Below are 16976 nucleotides of genomic sequence, written 5' to 3'. Positions count from 1 at the left end.
CTCCACCCAGCCTTTTGGCCATGCGAGCAGAGGGCAAGTACTCTCTCAAGCTTCACTTCACCGGCCACAACACCATTCATCAGCTCTGTAATCACGCTAGTCTACAAGTTGCTCTGAGACACTCACCAGCCTGTGATTTTTTCTCTGTTCACCCATGGTCTGAAACAAAAAAAGGAAAATTATATTTCACAGCTGTTAAGCAGATTCCTACAGAGGTGCAGCATGGAAACAGGCCCTACCTGAGTCTCTGCCAACCAACCACCTACCGGATATCAGAGCTAAATTAGGCTATTTGGCCCATCCAATATGCTCTGCCAGTCAATTGTGGTTAAGCTAGTTCTTTTATTTATTGTGTCTTCTTCCATTTAGATTAATCCACCTCTCTTTTCCCTGCCTACTTTCTTCGACTCAACACCCACTTACCTATACTAGGGACAATTCACAGTGGCCACTTATGACCCATACGTCTTTGGGATGTGGGAAGAAACTGGAGCACCCGGGGAAAACCACACGGTCGCAGAGACCTAGGGAGCATGGTAATGTAGTGATTAGCACAAAACTTTCACTACCAGTGATCCGGGTTCATTTCCCATTGTCGCCTGTAAGGAGTTTGTACATTCACCCTGTGACCATGTGGGTTTCTTCCGGATGCTCCAATTTCCTTGCAGATTCTAAAGACATTAACATTGTTCATTGTAAGTTCATTGGTCATTGTAATTGCTCTCCTGTGATTAGGCAAGGATTAAATCCGGGAATTGCTGGGTGGTGTATCTCGAAACGCCGCAGGGCCCTATTCATGCTGCATCTCAGTAAATACACAAATAAACAAGTAGATAAAGGAATGCACAGATCATACTGGAGGTTAATATTGAATCTCGGTCGCTGGAACTGAAGTACATGTGACAAATAAAACTAATCTCATCTTTACAAACTGGTACCATTGTGACACTTTCCTGGATCCAACTCTTCTCTCATGTGGCTCTACGTGCAGCCCCATTATGCTGCTGCTCTTGTTAATATCCACTCAAAAAGAGAACAGCAGCACAGGAAGCTGTTCATCTGGCTCGCGCTAGCATCCAATGTGCATGTACCCTCCCTCTCTATCACTTCACTATCTCTGCAGAGAGCATTCCTGGTGAGCAGCCAGGATGAAGGTATAACAGATGGAGCCACTAATCTGTATTGGTGCAGATTGACTGACATATTTGCCTGCAAACACCTTCAAGCAGTACAACGTCTGTGAAGTGTTTTGAATAGTTTTTAAGTAACTGAAGCACGCAAAACTACCTTCTTCTAATAGAACAGTTAGACAGCATTCTACTCTTGGATTTTCGTATCCCGCGATGGAACACAAGGTGTCAGAGCACCCTATTCCAACACTAATTCGCCCCACAATCCCATCAGCTGCCACCAACCCACACACCAGGGGCAATCCACAGGAGCCAATGTGAGAGGATGAGAGAAGAAACTGGAGAACCCAGCCAGCCACAAACTCCAGACAGACAGCACCGGAGGTCAGGATTGAACTTAGGTCACTGGAGCTCCACTGGCAGTGTCACTATGCCATCCATAAGGAGGTGTAAAAGATAGGTCACAACTCAGTACGATAAAGCATCAATGACTGGGGCTCTCAAAGAGAGACAGATGATAGCCATGAGTGAATTTGGTTCCCGTAGGCCCTCAAATTAAAATACAATTACATTATCAGACTGTCAATCCAGAAACCTGGAGTTCACACCCTTCTATTCGATGTTTTAATACACTTTATTAAGTCTCGACATATTTATTATGACGAGTCCTACAGAGACACGGCATGGAAACAGGCTTTTTCCGAGTCTGTGCCAACCATCGGGAATGTGTCACGATGGAACCAATTTATAAAGATAAAGAGATTGGCTTTACTTGTCACATGTACATTGAAACAGAGTGAAATGCTTCATTTTTGTGTCAACAGCCAGCCCAGTGCAAGGATTGTTCTAAAGGCAGCCTGCACGTGTCGTCAGGCTCCCAATGACAACATAGCATGCTGACAGCTTACTAATCCTAAGACATACAATTTTGGAATGTGAGAGGAAACTGAAGCACCCAGAGGAAATTCATGTGTTCATGCGAAGAATGAACAAACTCCATACAGACAGTGGTGGGAATCAAACACCGAACAAGTGATGGTTGGCTGGTGCTGTGAAGTGATTGCACTAACTGCTGTGCCACCATGCTGTGTCACATATGCCACAAGAAACCAATATGCTCTCTGAAGTCCTTCAGGATCCCCTCTGACACGATACGTCAGAAGTCACTGAGGCTGACTCAGCTGCCCTCTTAAAGTGGCAAATCAGTGGTTCAGTGTTCAAGGGGGTCCATTATTTATTCATGTTTATTTCTCGTTGTCTAAGCTTACTGAATGAGGCTCTGTGACAGTGGTTCACTTGGCAGGAGTAGATGGCGTAGCACAACTTACAGGGGTCAACTTTCCGCTGAGCAGCAGCAGCAGCGTACTCTTCCCAACTCCATTGGGTCCCACGATACAAACTGAGAGGAGGAAAGAAGGGTGACACATCAGCAAGAGTTCACTGGCTTTTCACTGCAAGTCACAGGAACGAGCCTCTTTCCCCCACTCAATAACTGATGTCACGCGAAAGCCAAAATCCAACGTCACTAAAAACCCCTGAACTTCACCACAGCAATCACTCATCCATTAATATCAAAGAAAGGCCAAAGTCTTTTAGGAGTTGCTAAACAACCATGACTACATTTCAACCTAAAACACACATTCACTCGAATTATTATAACTGTAAATTATATAATTCCTTTAACAAGATGCAGTGTGTAATTCGCCAAAGATATCAGGACATTTATTTATTTGGTTAACAGCCCTTTCCAAACCAACAAGCCTGGGTCACCCAGTTATGTTCATGTAACCCACCAACCCAAAACACAAGAGATTCTGGAAATCCAGAGTAACACACACATAAAATGCTGTAAGAACTTAGCAGGTCAGGCAGCATCTATACAGGAATAAACAGTTGACATTTAAGACCAAGACCCTTAATAAGGAGCTCGATCTGAAACATCAACAGTCTATTCCTCTCCATTGATGCTGCCTGACCCGCTGATTTCCTCCAGCTTTTTGTATGCACTAACCTATTAACCCGTACGTCTTTGTACGTAAAATTCAAAGTCCTTTATTAGATGCATCCTGCGACTCAGCTTGAAAATATTTTAACTTGTCTTTTTGACATTCCCTCAGAGTGGAGGATAATTTGTGTTTGCTCCACCTCTGTGGGCTCTGAGACTGAAGTGGGATCCAATGCCTCTGACACAGACAGGGCAGGTGGGGTTTGAGGGGCTAGGTGGGTATCAGGGAAGGCGATACAACCCTTCCACTGGGTAAGTATCTACTGCTCTTGAAGGGGAGCTTGGTGCCACCCAAAATGTTCTGCATGCAATGCTCCCAAGTGCAGCCTCATCAGGAATTCAGTGAAGGTGGGGAAGGATTGGTGTGGGTGAAGGAGACCTCAAGGCCACAAGACAAAGGAGCAGAATAAGGCTACTCAGCCTATTGAGTCTGCTCTGTCACTACATCATGGCTGATTTATTATCCCTCCCAATCTGCCTTCTCCTCATAACTTTTGACAGCCTGACTAATCAAGAACCCATCAACCTCTGCTTTAAATATACCCAATGACTTGGCAGCCAGCAAGTGCATCAGACATTCCAGTGCCAACACAGCATGCCCATGATGCTCAGAACAACAGTGAAACAGCAGCAGGACAAGCCCCTTGCCTCCCTCCTACCCCACCCAAACGCAAAGACAGTCCTCAAACCCCAGTACATTGAGTATCCAGAAGGCAGGGACCCCCAGGAGGTGAAGAGGACATTAGATCTTTCCAAGGAGGTACCTTGAAATCCCTAGTTTGTCCGCTAATCCCCTAACAATGGAGCACATGTACTGTGTTTGTTTGGGGTGGCTGGTATTGGATGTGCGATGCACCAATCTGAGCTTAAGCATAGCCTGAGACTCCTCACGGGAGACGATGGCTGGGGAAATACATGCTGTGTTGGAGGATTTTGTGGGAACAGCACTGCTAGCATCTCCTTCAGACCCACTGTAGGTGAACAGGAAGGCATGGGCCAGTGATCCTCATTAGACTACCAGATTTAAGCCAGTTTGAAATCTTGATTTTCAAACAGCTGGTTAAAACCTGATAGACTGGAGTTTGCGATGATTGTCTGTCTTCACTGAAAGGATTCCAAAGTGCGGAAACTGCTCAATATGACTTTGAGGGTGTCACTGTAAACTTTCTTCTTATTGGACATAGAGAAGTCAGCATTTCATTGATGTGTTGTAAACACAGCATGTGACTTTGACGTTGCCACACACATGCAGAATGGATCACATGATGCATGAGTCAGAGAATCACACTTCCCCATCTATGCTACTGCCATTTGCCCACATTTGTCCCCTATCCCTCTAAACCAGGATTCATGGATCCCTCAGTTAATGGTAGGGGCCCATGGCATAAGAAAGGCTGGGAACCCCTGATCTAAACCATAGAAGGCAAATTTTTTTTTTTTTTTGAGACTGTGTGCCTAAATTGGTGATAAACTTCTAAAGAAATTCTCTGAAGTGCCATGGGAATTTTTTTCTTTTTCTGGGGAACCATAAAAAGAAAATGAACACATTCAAGCTGGGATTCTTTAGCATATTCCCCGTTACTGAATCATTCACTATGACATTTGATAGTAAGGTTAATCATTATGCGTCTTTTTATTATGGGTGAGGTTTAAAGAATCACTGCATGTCACATGCCAACAAAAACTTTTGTGCCATAGGTTTGCCACCCTAGTTCTAAACCTTTCTTATGTACGTGTTCAAGTTTCCTTTTTTTTTTAAAAATGTACCTGCCTCAACTACTCATCTTTTAACTCATTCTATATATTGACCGCTCTATGGGTGAAAGAGTTGTCCCTCAGGCTCCTATTAAATCTCTCGCTATTAAGTCATTCAACAACAGTTAAATGAAAGTAAAAATGAATGCTTACTCCTGGAATCCATGTCAATACCAAAGTCCAGGTTCTTGAAAATTGGCTTCTGGTTTTCATATGCAAAATCTACAGCTGGAATTTGAGACAAAGAATGCATCAGTTCAGGACTACAACACCCCATTAACCTTGTACACAGAGAGCACTGGGAATGGACAATATACTGGAGTGGCTGCACAGGACAGGAAGGGGGATTGCTAAAGGTTAAAGGTAAAGCATTTCATGGACTTGAGATGAACCAAGAACACAAATGGAAGGTGCTGAGAGCGCACAAAAGTACATTTTTAACCGAATCTGGGGGTGCGAAGCATTGCACTGTAAGAAAACCCAAATAAAGAGTATCACTATGGAGGTTAAAGAGACAATTGACAAATAAGTTGGATGAGCTTCACTTCCCAAATATTCCCTAGGGATACCTACTGGGTATAACCATGATAAAGAACATTAGATATTTGGATATCAAGAGAATCAAGGGATTGATAAGGTGGGGGGGGGGGGGAGAGAGAGAGAGAGTCAAGATAGAAAGATCAGCCATAAATTCACTGGTCTGAGGTGTTTAAGGGGCCCAATAGTTCATTTGTGTTTATTTCTTATTATGGAATGAAGGCCCTGCCCTGTGAAAAGGGAGTATGCCTGAAGAAGAGATATTCCAGGTAGCCCAAGGGAAAATCTTAACGGAGTTTCTTTCATTCACTCCAACGCTTACCATGAAGTCCTAGGATAGGGGGACTCAGCGGAGGCGGATTTGGGAATGTAAACTTCACTGTATACTCCCGGGGTCTTTTCAGAAGCTCAGGAGCTTCATTTGACTCCTCGTCTGTGTTCTTTTTCCGGCATTTCTGCTGCTTGCGTGTTAGTGCCTCCCTGGTTTGTTTTTCCTGCAAAATAAAATTTGCTTGAGGAGGAAGCTTAAAGAATGAGAGCATTCATTGAACTGAAATGAACTGACACTCAGCCAGATTTTTATATTAATACATATACAGAGTGGTGGGTGCCTGGAATGTGCTGCTAGAGATTGCAGTGGGGGCAGATATGAAATATTTTACAGAGGTTCTTAGATAGGCTCATGAATGTGGAGAGAATGGAGGGATGGGGACCACGTGCAGCAGAAGGGATTACTTTAATTACTAAGAACGTCACTGGCCAAAGGAGTGCTCTACTATGGAACATGAAACAATGTTCTACAGAAGTCTGTGTAAAACTACATCCATCTGCTGTGCCTTCAATGGTCACATTAACCAATGGAAAATAGGGGAAGACGACACCATCAGGTGTTATAATCCTTTCTGAGTAACCAAAGAGGCCTGAAGACACTGACAGGACAATTTCTGTTCCTGTGATACAAACAGAAAATGCTAGTAATTCTCAGCAGATCAGGCAACATCTGTGGAAAGAGAAAGAGTTAACAGTTTGGGTCAAAGACCCTTTGTCAGAAGCCTTTAATTTCAGGCTTCCAGCGTCCACAGTTGTTCTGTGATTTTTTAAAAATTCCTTTTAATCCACTTTTTTTTTTTACTTATGATCCAGGTTTTTAAAATGCTACCGTGCTGCCCAAGGTCAAATGGTTTAATGTTATTACAGCACCAGTGGCCCAGGTTCAATCCCCATTTGTACATTCTCCTTGTGACCGCGTGGGCTCCCTCCAGGTCCTCCGCTTTCCTCCCACATCCCGAAGATGTACAGGTCAGGAGGTTAGTTGGTCACATGGGTGTAATTGGGCAGCGTGGGCTGGCTGGGCCGGAAGGGCCTGTTACCCTGCTGCACTTCTAAATAAAATAAATGATATGCACCTGGATTTTCAAAAATCCTTGGATGAAGTTCTACGTAGAAGGCGCCATGAGCTGAACTGAAACGGGAGTATGGAGGTTAAGGCAAAAGGTGGGAAAGTGCTCCACAATGATGAGACTATTTTAACATAAAAATCTGGTCTCAAGTCACAAGTACAAATTCTTCCATCACAGATAAAGTATTCCAGGAAGAATTGCCAACATGTAATACTCCACACAAACCACTTACTGCCTGCTTGGTCGATTTGCCGCCTGCCTTCAGATCTTTAAGCCTTTTCTCTTGTTTCTCATAGAGTTTCAGCTGTTCCTTTTGTTTCTGCTGGTACATCTTCTTAAAGGTATCTGGAACATACACAAGGCACAGGAATCAAAAACAGCACAGAACTTCTCAGAGACTGTGCATAGGCACACCGACACACAGCTGTAAATTGAGGCAGGAGGGGATACCCTTCCAGGCCACTATTCATACCTGTTACTATCATGCAAATTGTTGCTCTATCACCTGAAGTAAAACTGGGAAAGGCAAAATCCGTCAAAGATGCCGCAAATTCTCTTTTGAGCTTGGAGTTGAGGGGAGGAAAGCAGGAAATTTCTGGACTTTTGCTCTTCTGAATTGTCATTGTTGTGTTAAACATCATGGCTGTTCACAGCTCAAACTTTATTTTGAGTCAATTCAATTGCAACCATCTTCTGACTCTCCCAGTATTTGAGTTTATTTTACAATCCAAAAGGATGCAATTATGTGGCACTGTCAGCTTTCCGGAGGGCACTTCAGTATGTTGTTGGGCAGTTCACTAAAATTGTGGAAATGGATGTGGGTTTGATCACAAAATTTAACAGGAATTTGGACAACTAGGTATATGTATGGGAGAGGTACGGAGGGCTATGGTCCAGGTGCGGGTTGATCCAACTGGGCAGAATAACAGTTTGATACGGACTACATGGGCTGACCTCTGTAGTTTGTGACTATGCGAGAGAAATGATGGGAAAAAAAAATAGAAAAGAGGAATGGAGAAATAAAAGATAAAATTAAAAGTAAATGCAGGAGACTAAAACTTTGGGCCAAACAGAGAACATGCCCAGTAATAATGGAGAGAAGTAGAGAAGCAAAGAAAGATTAAAGTCTTCAGAGGTAATTCTGCTAAATGGAGAAAGCAATTTGGTAATAATTCAAGGCAATACACACAAAATGCTGGAGAAACTTAGCAGGTCAGGGAGCATCAATGGAAATTAATAATCGATATTTGCAGCCGAGACCCTTTATCAGGACTGAAAAAGGAGGAGGAAGACGCCAGAATAAAAAAGTGGAAGAAGGGGAAGGAGGGCTAGCTAGAAGATGATAACTGAAGCCAGGTGAGTGGAAAAAATAAAGGACTGGAGAAGGAATCTGACAGAAGAGGAGAGTAGACTATGGGAGAAAGGAAAGAAGGGGCAGAGGAGGAGGAGTAGTAAGAGGCCAAAGGGGGGAATAAAAAAGTGAAGGGGGAAGGAAATTATTTTTACCAGGAGAAATTGATGTTCATACCATCAGGGTGGAGGCTACCTAGACAGAATATGAGGTGTTGCTCCTCCAATCTGAGAGAGGCCTCAACATGGCAAAAGAAGCCAAGGATCAAGATGTCGGAACGGAGAACAGGGATAGGAATTAAATGGTTGGCCACAGGGAAATTACACTTTTGGCGGATGGAGCAGAGGCTCTTTACAAAGCGGTCCCCTAATTTATCACAGGTTTCTCCTACGCAGAGGAGGCCCATCGGGAGCACCAGATACGGGAGACAACTCCCAAATGATTAGCAGAAGTGTTGCCTCACCTAGAAGGCCTGTTTGGGACCCAGAATGGAGGTGAGGGAGAAGATAAATAGGCAGGTGTAGCATTTCTGTCGCTTGCAGGGATACATCCCAGGATGGAGATTAGTGGGGGAGGGAACAGTCCCTGCAGAAAGGGGAGAGTGGTGGGAGGTAAAGATGTGTTTGGTAGTAGAATCCTGTTGAAGATGGCGGAAGTTGTGGAGAATGATGTGTTGGACGCAGAGGCCCATGGGGTCTCTTAACTATCCCAGTTAAGGCTGTGGGAAGATGGGGTAAGTGCGGATGTCCAGACAATGGAGGAGATGCAGGTGAGAATTATAAATTATATCAATTTATATAATTTAATATAAATGTAAATTATAATTCTGTTCATGCAATCATTCAAACACCATCTTCAGTTACTCAGATTACAATGCAACCTCTTTTGTTATTTCAGTATTTTCATTTATGCATCATGTGTGGTGTTAATCTTGTGCAGGGGCTTTCCCAAACACACACACTGGGTATGGAAATTCTGATGCACAGGAACACAGAAGTTGCTCAGAATAGTGCACACAGCTGGTTCATTATGGGCACAGTCATCCCCACCTTTAGTCAGAGTCACAGAACAGCAGCACAGAATTAGGCCCTTCTGCCCATCTATTGATCTACCTAGTCCCATAGACGTGCACCCAAACCACAGTCCTCCATACCCCTCCCATCCATGTACCTATCCAAGTGAAATACTGAAGAAAATGGCATCTATCAAGGATTCACACTTGGGTCATGCCCTCTTTTCTCTGCTAGCAACAGGGCAGGAGGTACTCTGAAGTCCCACTCCATCTGGGTTAGGCAACAGCTACATTCCTACAACCACCTGGTCCCTGAATTGACCTGCATAACCCTAACCCTACCTCAGCAACAGGAAACTGCAGACCACCTCTTGCACTACCATGGACTTCTGTGTTGTACAAAGCAAGACATTAGTGTAAATTCTTTAACGTGTCTTGTATAATTTATGTTCTATGTGCTGCCTGACATCTGTGAAGCTGCTTCAAGCAAATTTCTCTTTCTTTCTTTTCTTTTTAAATCTTTTTATTGAGTAAGTATACAAAAAAGGTAAGCCATATAAACATTAATACAATGTTAAAGTATAATAAAATTCCAAAAGATAACAATACCAAAAAGAAAATACTACAATGTAATTTAAGCATAAGAAACCAAGATAACATAATAGTATACTAAATTTTATATATATCAATAGAAAAAAAGAAAAAAATAAAAAAAACCCCCAAAAGAAAACCCACCGTGCAACTAACTAAAAGCAAGGCAAAGCAATGGGCTAACTTGAAACCAAACAGAGTTAAACTTAAAATCACGTCCTCAATCCCGACCTCCATTAAAACAGTGAAAAAAAAACAAGAAGGGTAAATATTACATTAAATGAAAATATCGAATAAAAGGTCCCCAAATCTGTTCAAATTTAAATGAAGAATCATAAAGGTTACTTCTAATTTTCTCCAAATTCAAACATAAAATCGTCTGAGAAAACCAAAAAAAGGTAGTTGGAGCATTAAGCTCTTTCCAATGTTGTAAAATACATCTTTTCGCCATTAAAGTAAGAAATGCAATCATTCTACGGGCTGAAGGGGAAAGATTACTAGAAATTTTAGGTAGTCCAAAGATAGCAGTAATAGGGTGAGGAGAGATATCTATATTTAATACCTTAGAAATAATATTGAAAATATCTCTCCAAAAAGTTTCCAAAGTAGGGCAAGACCAAAACATATGAGTTAAAGAGGCTATCTGCCCCGAACATCTATCACAGAAAGGATTAATATGCGAGTAAAAACGCGCTAACTTATCTTTGGACATATGTGCTCTATGAACCACTTTAAATTGAATTAGGGAATGTTTAGCACAAATAGAGGAAGTATTAACTAATTGTAAAATCTGCCCCCAATCATCCACAGAAATGGTAAGCCCCAATTCCTGTTCCCAATCTACCCTAATCTTATCAAATGGAGCTTTCCTAAGTTTCATAATAATATTATAAATCATAGCCGATGCACCTTTCTGACATGGATTAAGGTTAATTATCGAATCTAAAATATATATAGGAGGAAGCATTGGAAAGGAAGAAAGTATAGTACTTAGGAAATTTCTAACTTGTAAATATCTAAAAAAATGTATTCTTGATAAGTTATATTTATTAGATAATTGTTCAAAAGACATAAGGGAACCATCTAAAAATAAATCCAAAAACCGTAAAATACCCTTAGTCTTCCAAGTTTGAAAAGCGCGATCCGTAAAAGAGGGAGGAAAAAATATGTTACCTAGAATAGGAATCGCTAACCCGAATTGATTAAGATCAAAAAGTTTTCTGAATTGAAACCAAATGCGCAAAGCATATTTAACTATCGGGTTAGAGACCTGCTTAAGGCGTTTCGAATCAAAAGGAAGAGAGGAACCTAAAATAGAACCAAGTGTATAACCCTGAACAGATTGTAATTCCAATGCTACCCATTTAGGAATAGATAGTATGTCCCGGTCAAGTAACCAAAATTTCATATGTCGAATATTAATAGCCCAATAATAAAATCTAAAGTTAGGTAATGCTAAACCTCCATCTCTCTTAGCTTTCTGTAAATGTATTTTACCCAGTCTCGGATTCTTATTCTGCCAAATAAATGAAGAAATTTTAGAGTCAACTTTATCAAAAAAAGATTTAGGAACGAAAATTGGTAATGCCTGAAACACATATAAAAATTTTGGCAAAAAAAAACATCTTAACTGCATTAATACGACCAATCAAAGTTAAATATAAGGGAAACCATTTAGATGAAAGTTGAGTAATATGGTCTATTAATGGTAAAAAGTTAGTCTTAAATAAATCTTTATGTTTACAAGTAATTTTAATCCCAAGATATGAAAAGTAATTATTAATCAATTTAAATGGAAATTTATAATATAAGGGAAGATGTTTATTAATCGGAAAAAGTTCACTCTTACTAAGATTTAATTTATAACCTGAGAAAAGACCAAATTGTGCTAATAACTCTAAAACAGCAGGAATGGATCTCTCAGGATTAGAAATATATAAAAGTAAATCATCAGCATAGAGTGATAATTTATGGGACTTTAATCCCCGAGTTATCCCAGTAATATTTGAAGATTCTCGAATAGCAATTGCAAGAGGTTCTAATGCAATATCAAATAATAGGGGACTAAGAGGACAGCCTTGTCGAGTACCACGAAAGAGAGGAAAAAAAGGTGAGTTTAAAGAGTTAGTACGAACCGAGGCTACAGGGGAGTAATATAACAGTTTAATCCAGGATATAAATTTCAAGCTAAAATTAAACATTTCAAGCACCTTAAATAAATAAGGCCATTCTACTCTATCAAAAGCTTTCTCGGCATCTAAAGAAATAACACACTCAGGAACATTTTGTGAGGGAGTATAAACGATATTTAACAATGTACGAATATTATAAAAAGAGTAACGACCTTTAATAAAACCCGTTTGGTCTTCCGAAATAATAGAAGGAAGTACTTTTTCTAGTCTATTTGCTAATAACTTAGAAAAAACTTTAGAATCAACATTTAATAAAGATATTGGTCTATAAGATGCACATTGAGCAGGGTCTTTATCCTTCTTTAGTATTAAAGAAATTGATGCTCTATTAAAAGATTCCGGAAGTTTACCAAGTTTCAAAGAAGCCTCAAAAACCTTATAGAGCCAAGGAATCAATAAAGAAGCAAAACATTTATAAAATTCAACGGTAAACCCATCAGGGCCAGGAGCTTTCCCCAGATTCATAGAAAAAATAACATTCTTAATCTCATCCATTGTAATGGAAGTATCTAATAAAGAAGACATATCCTGTGAAATCTGAGGGAAGTCTAACTTATCTAAAAAATCATTCATATATTTAGAATCTCGAGGAGACTCTGATTGATATAAAGAAGAATAAAAATCACAAAAGGTTTGATTAATCCCCACATGATCCAATATCAATCGATCATTTTGGTTATAAATCTGATTGATTTGAGATTTAACATAATTAGATTTCAATTGATTAGCCAGCAGCTTGCCAATTTTATCACTGTGAACATAAAAATCACTTCTTGTTTTCTTTAATTGGTTTACAATCGAGGACGAGAGTAGTAAACTGTGTTCCATTTGAAGTTCAGTTCTTTGTTTGTATAGCTCCTCGGAAGGAGCCATAACATATTTCTTATCAATTTCTTTAATCTTGTCCACAATTGCCATCTCCTCCTGCTTCTGTTTCTTCCTCAAAGCAACGGAATACGAAATAATCTGACCCCGAATATAGGCTTTAAAAGTGTCCCAAAGAGTGTTAACCGAAATATCTTCTGTATAGTTAATTGTAAAAAAAAGCTCAATCTGTTCATTCATAAAATTAACAAAGTCCGAGTCCTGAAGCAACAGCGAATTAAAACGCCATTGTCTATTGTTTGGTATATTGGCCATAATTTTAATAGAAAGCTTAAGTGGAGCATGATCCGAAATGGTTATAGAATCATAATCACATTTAATCACTGAAGGAATGAGACGAGAATCAATGAAAAAATAATCAATTCTTGAATAGGAATGATGAACATGTGAAAAGAAGGAAAAATCTTTTTCCTGAGGATGCAGAAAACGCCAAATGTCCGTCGACCCAGAATCAGAAAGGAAAAAATTAATCAAATTTGCAGATTTATTAGGTAAAGTCCGTAAAGGAGCCGAACGGTCCAAAGCTGGAGATAAACAGGTATTAAGATCTCCGCCCCAAATCAATGAAAACTCGTTCAAATTCGGAAACTGATCAAACAATGATTTATAAAATTCCGGACAATCCATATTAGGAGCATAAACATTAACCAAAACTACTTTTTTATTAAATAGTAAACCACTAACCAATAAAAATCTACCATTCGGATCAGAGATAATATCCTGTTGTATAAAAGTAACTGAGGAATCTATAAAAATAGAGACGCCTCGAATCTTAGCATTGGAGTTCGAATGAAATTGTTGTCCCTTCCAGAATTTGAAAAAACGTAGTCTGTCCCCCCTCCGTACATGGGTCTCTTGTAAAAATAAAATTTGTGCTTTAAGTCTCCGGAACACTTTAAAAACTTTTTTCCTTTTAATAGGATGATTAAGACCATTAGTATTCCAGGAGACAAAATTAATAATAGACTCCATAAATCCTAAAGTCAACCCACAACAAGGAGGATTGACAATAGGCGCGACCCACAAACCCGGAGAGGAAACAGAACATACAAAAGATACCGGGGAAAAGGACGCAACCAGTACTTCAATAATGTATATAGCCCAAAGAGAAACAAACTAAAACGTGAAGCCCCTCCCACCACCCCCCACCCCCCACCCCAAGACCCCAAGGCAAAATCTAAAGCAGACCCGCCAGAAAGAAGCAAGCGCTAAAACTACCCCCATGACTTCCGGTATACGCTCCCTAAAAAAAAGGTATAAATATGAAAAAGATCAGCTAATTGTAAAACAGTAAAAAAATAAGTAAAAAAAAGTTAGCTCAATTAAGATACATACAGAACAGAACAAAAGCCGGAAAATATATATTAAAAAAAAACCACAATAAACCTCAAACTCATGAATAGACACAGCAACAAAAAAAAAATAGGATTATTAACATAAAGTGATTATAAAAAGCAAAACAGAATAAAATTTTTTAAAAAACTACAAAATTTAAGGCCGCACAGGAAATACGTAAGATGACAAAAGGGAAGTAACCACCCAGAATCCCCTGGGAAAAGAAAGAAATGACGCAGTTAAAAAGAAAGTTTAGCAGCCATATTAAGAAATCAAAAGTAAACTTTTCTGCCCAAATAGGGCACAGAAAAGTTAAAACCAACCAATTCACAGCCTCCGATCAACGGAGATAATTAAAAAAAGGCAATTAAGATGTTGAAGATGAAAGTTGATCCAGATAACTCTGGGCATCCGATGGAGAATCAAAAAAACGAAGGGCTCCATCTAACAAGCGAATCCTTAGACGTGCAGGGTACAGCAGCGCTGGTCTTAAATCCATCTTATAGAATTCTGACATCACGGATCTGTAACGGACCCGTTGGTCCCAGATTGGTTTACTGAAATCTTCCACGAATCGGAACTTAAGATCCGAAAAATCAATGAAACCTTTAGATCGAGCGAATCGAAACAGTCTCTCCTTGTCTTGAAAATAATGAAAACGTAAAATAACATGCCTAGGTCTATCTGACCTAGACGAGTATGATGGGATTCTGTGAACACGATCCAGTAGCGGTGGTTGGTCAGGAAATACAGTAGGGAATGCATCTTTTAAAAGTTGAGAGAAATATTTCATGGGGTTGTTGGCTTCAATGGCTTCCCTCACGCCGATCATTCGTAAATTCTGCCGTCGCATTCTAGATTCCAAGTCAGAGTTTTTAAAAGTCAAAAAGTCCAGTTTCTTCTTCATTACATTAATTGTTTCTTCGATTTTCCCCATCTTAAGCTCACTTTGTTGCGCGAATTTTTGAAGATCAGATATAGCCGACTGATGTTCCGCAATACATGTTTGCATCTTATCAATTAAATCGGCAATTTTCTGGAAATTAGTTGAGATTTCCGTATGAATCAGGTCTTTAACAGAGCCTGCAATTTCCGTACAAATCATCTCCCTAACAGAGGTTGAAATTTCCCTCTGAATTAACTCCGATATCGCTTTCAAAGTCACCGGTGATTCAGTCGGGGGGAGATCCGTAGCTTTCGGTTTAACCGGAGGTTTACCATCCTTGCCGTTTTTCCCGTTCTTAGACATAGCAGATCTAAGTATCATCCAATTGTCAGAGAATTCAGTTTAATTCAAAGTATTATAAAAATTGATGCCTTAATGGTTAATTAAAGTATAGCTGACCATAGAGAAAAAAAACTCAGAGGTAATGGAGCGAGTCAAGAACGCGACTTCACTCCATGAGCGCTACCGGAAGTCTCCTCAGCAAATTTCTCATCGTACCTGGATCTCACTGTGCTTGTACACGGGACAATAATCACGACTTGACTTGAATTCTACTTTCCATTCCTCCCTTTTAAAGATCGTGTCTCTTACTGGCTGACTGTCAAAAAGAAACATCAACAACAGCTTCTGCAAGGAGCAAACTTAGCGTTTCCAGTTCTTGATTTAATTTTTCTAGCACGTTGCTTGGTTTCCTGTTCCCCACACTCATGCTTACAACTTTGCTTTTCCTGACACTTTTCGCTTGTTTGCGAACTCTTCACTTTCACCTATTTGATGAATAACACGTTTGGTCAACTTTGAAATGACCTGCATTCATGGCAAGATCAAATCTGTCCAAGCATTTCCCAAAAAGCATACTTCAAAGCCCAAAATCATCCTCATTGCTCATCACTTACTGTAGTTCCCTCTGTAGTAAAAGAGCTTCTGCATGTCCAGGTGAATGATATCTGTGCAGACATCATCCAGGAAACCTTGGTCGTGGGACACAATGAGCAGCGTCTTCTTCCAGGTTTGCAGATAGCTGGTAAGGAGACACATAAGTGGATCTCAAAAGGTATATAAAAGGAGACATACAAAGGCAGTTCCCAGTATATTATTGTTACACTCTATTCCTCCAGGAGTGGGCACAACTCCCAACTTAACCAGAAAGTAACTAGATTTATTGCCGTGGGTAGTGTACGGAAGAGAGAAAATGACATTTCAGATTCTGCTTTTATACTGCTTCAATTTCAGATAGACGTCGCACAAACATTAGGTTTAGGAACAGTCTGATTTGCTTGCTGCAATCCAAGCAAGCTTGATTTTATTACATTCTGAAAATCAACAGTTTGATAATGCCATCTGAAGCAGGAATGGTGCTTGACCATCAGGAGAGAACCTTTAAACAACTTTCAAGCCACATTAATGCAATAGCGTATGTTCTGAACATCAGAACTTCTTCCAAAGGAACTTCAAGGAGAGGAGATTTTCCACTGGTTATCTGTGAATGGCAACTTGAATATCAACTTTAATGGGTTCCTTTGTCAGTATTTGTGGGAGTGTCTGAGGATGCAGCACCTCTGCATGCTGTGTCAAAGTGAAAGCAAAGTGTCTGATAATCCCAAAACCATGCCCAATCCATGAAGGACCAAAATCAATTGACGTGACTTGGCAAAGTAGCTCGACCACATCAACTGGGAGAACTGTTCTCATACCTATGCCTATTGAACTGTTTGACTTCAATGTGCAAGATACACAATTTAATGGATCACCAAAATACCAGGTGTGATTATATTTGAAATAGATCCTCATCACCTGTTCAAAGATTCATGGCTCATTGGTTGTAGTTTGAGGAAGT

The 16976-nt window shown here is 40.1% G+C and overlaps 1 protein-coding gene across 4 annotated transcripts in view; it reads right to left on the bottom strand.

The window, feature by feature from the left end:
* The window catches only part of abcf1 (ATP-binding cassette, sub-family F (GCN20), member 1), a 64132-nt gene that overhangs the window by 6406 nt on the left and 40750 nt on the right, over positions 1-16976 (bottom strand). For all 4 annotated transcript variants that reach the window (XM_063048125.1, XM_063048127.1, XM_063048124.1 and 1 more), the window contains 6 exons: positions 16036-16160; positions 7060-7172; positions 5750-5921; positions 5044-5118; positions 2459-2529; positions 127-159 (listed from right to left, as the gene is read on the bottom strand). In XM_063048125.1, the coding sequence (XP_062904195.1) occupies positions 127-159; positions 2459-2529; positions 5044-5118; positions 5750-5921; positions 7060-7172; positions 16036-16160 (589 nt within the window). The remainder of the gene's footprint in view (positions 1-126; positions 160-2458; positions 2530-5043; positions 5119-5749; positions 5922-7059; positions 7173-16035; positions 16161-16976) is intronic.

The sequence above is a fragment of the Mobula hypostoma genome, chromosome 5 (genome assembly GCF_963921235.1).
Source record: "Mobula hypostoma chromosome 5, sMobHyp1.1, whole genome shotgun sequence".
Classification (NCBI taxonomy): domain Eukaryota; kingdom Metazoa; phylum Chordata; class Chondrichthyes; order Myliobatiformes; family Myliobatidae; genus Mobula; species Mobula hypostoma.
The sequence above is the reverse complement of the archived record's forward strand: the minus strand, read 5'-3'. Positions and strand labels throughout refer to the sequence as shown.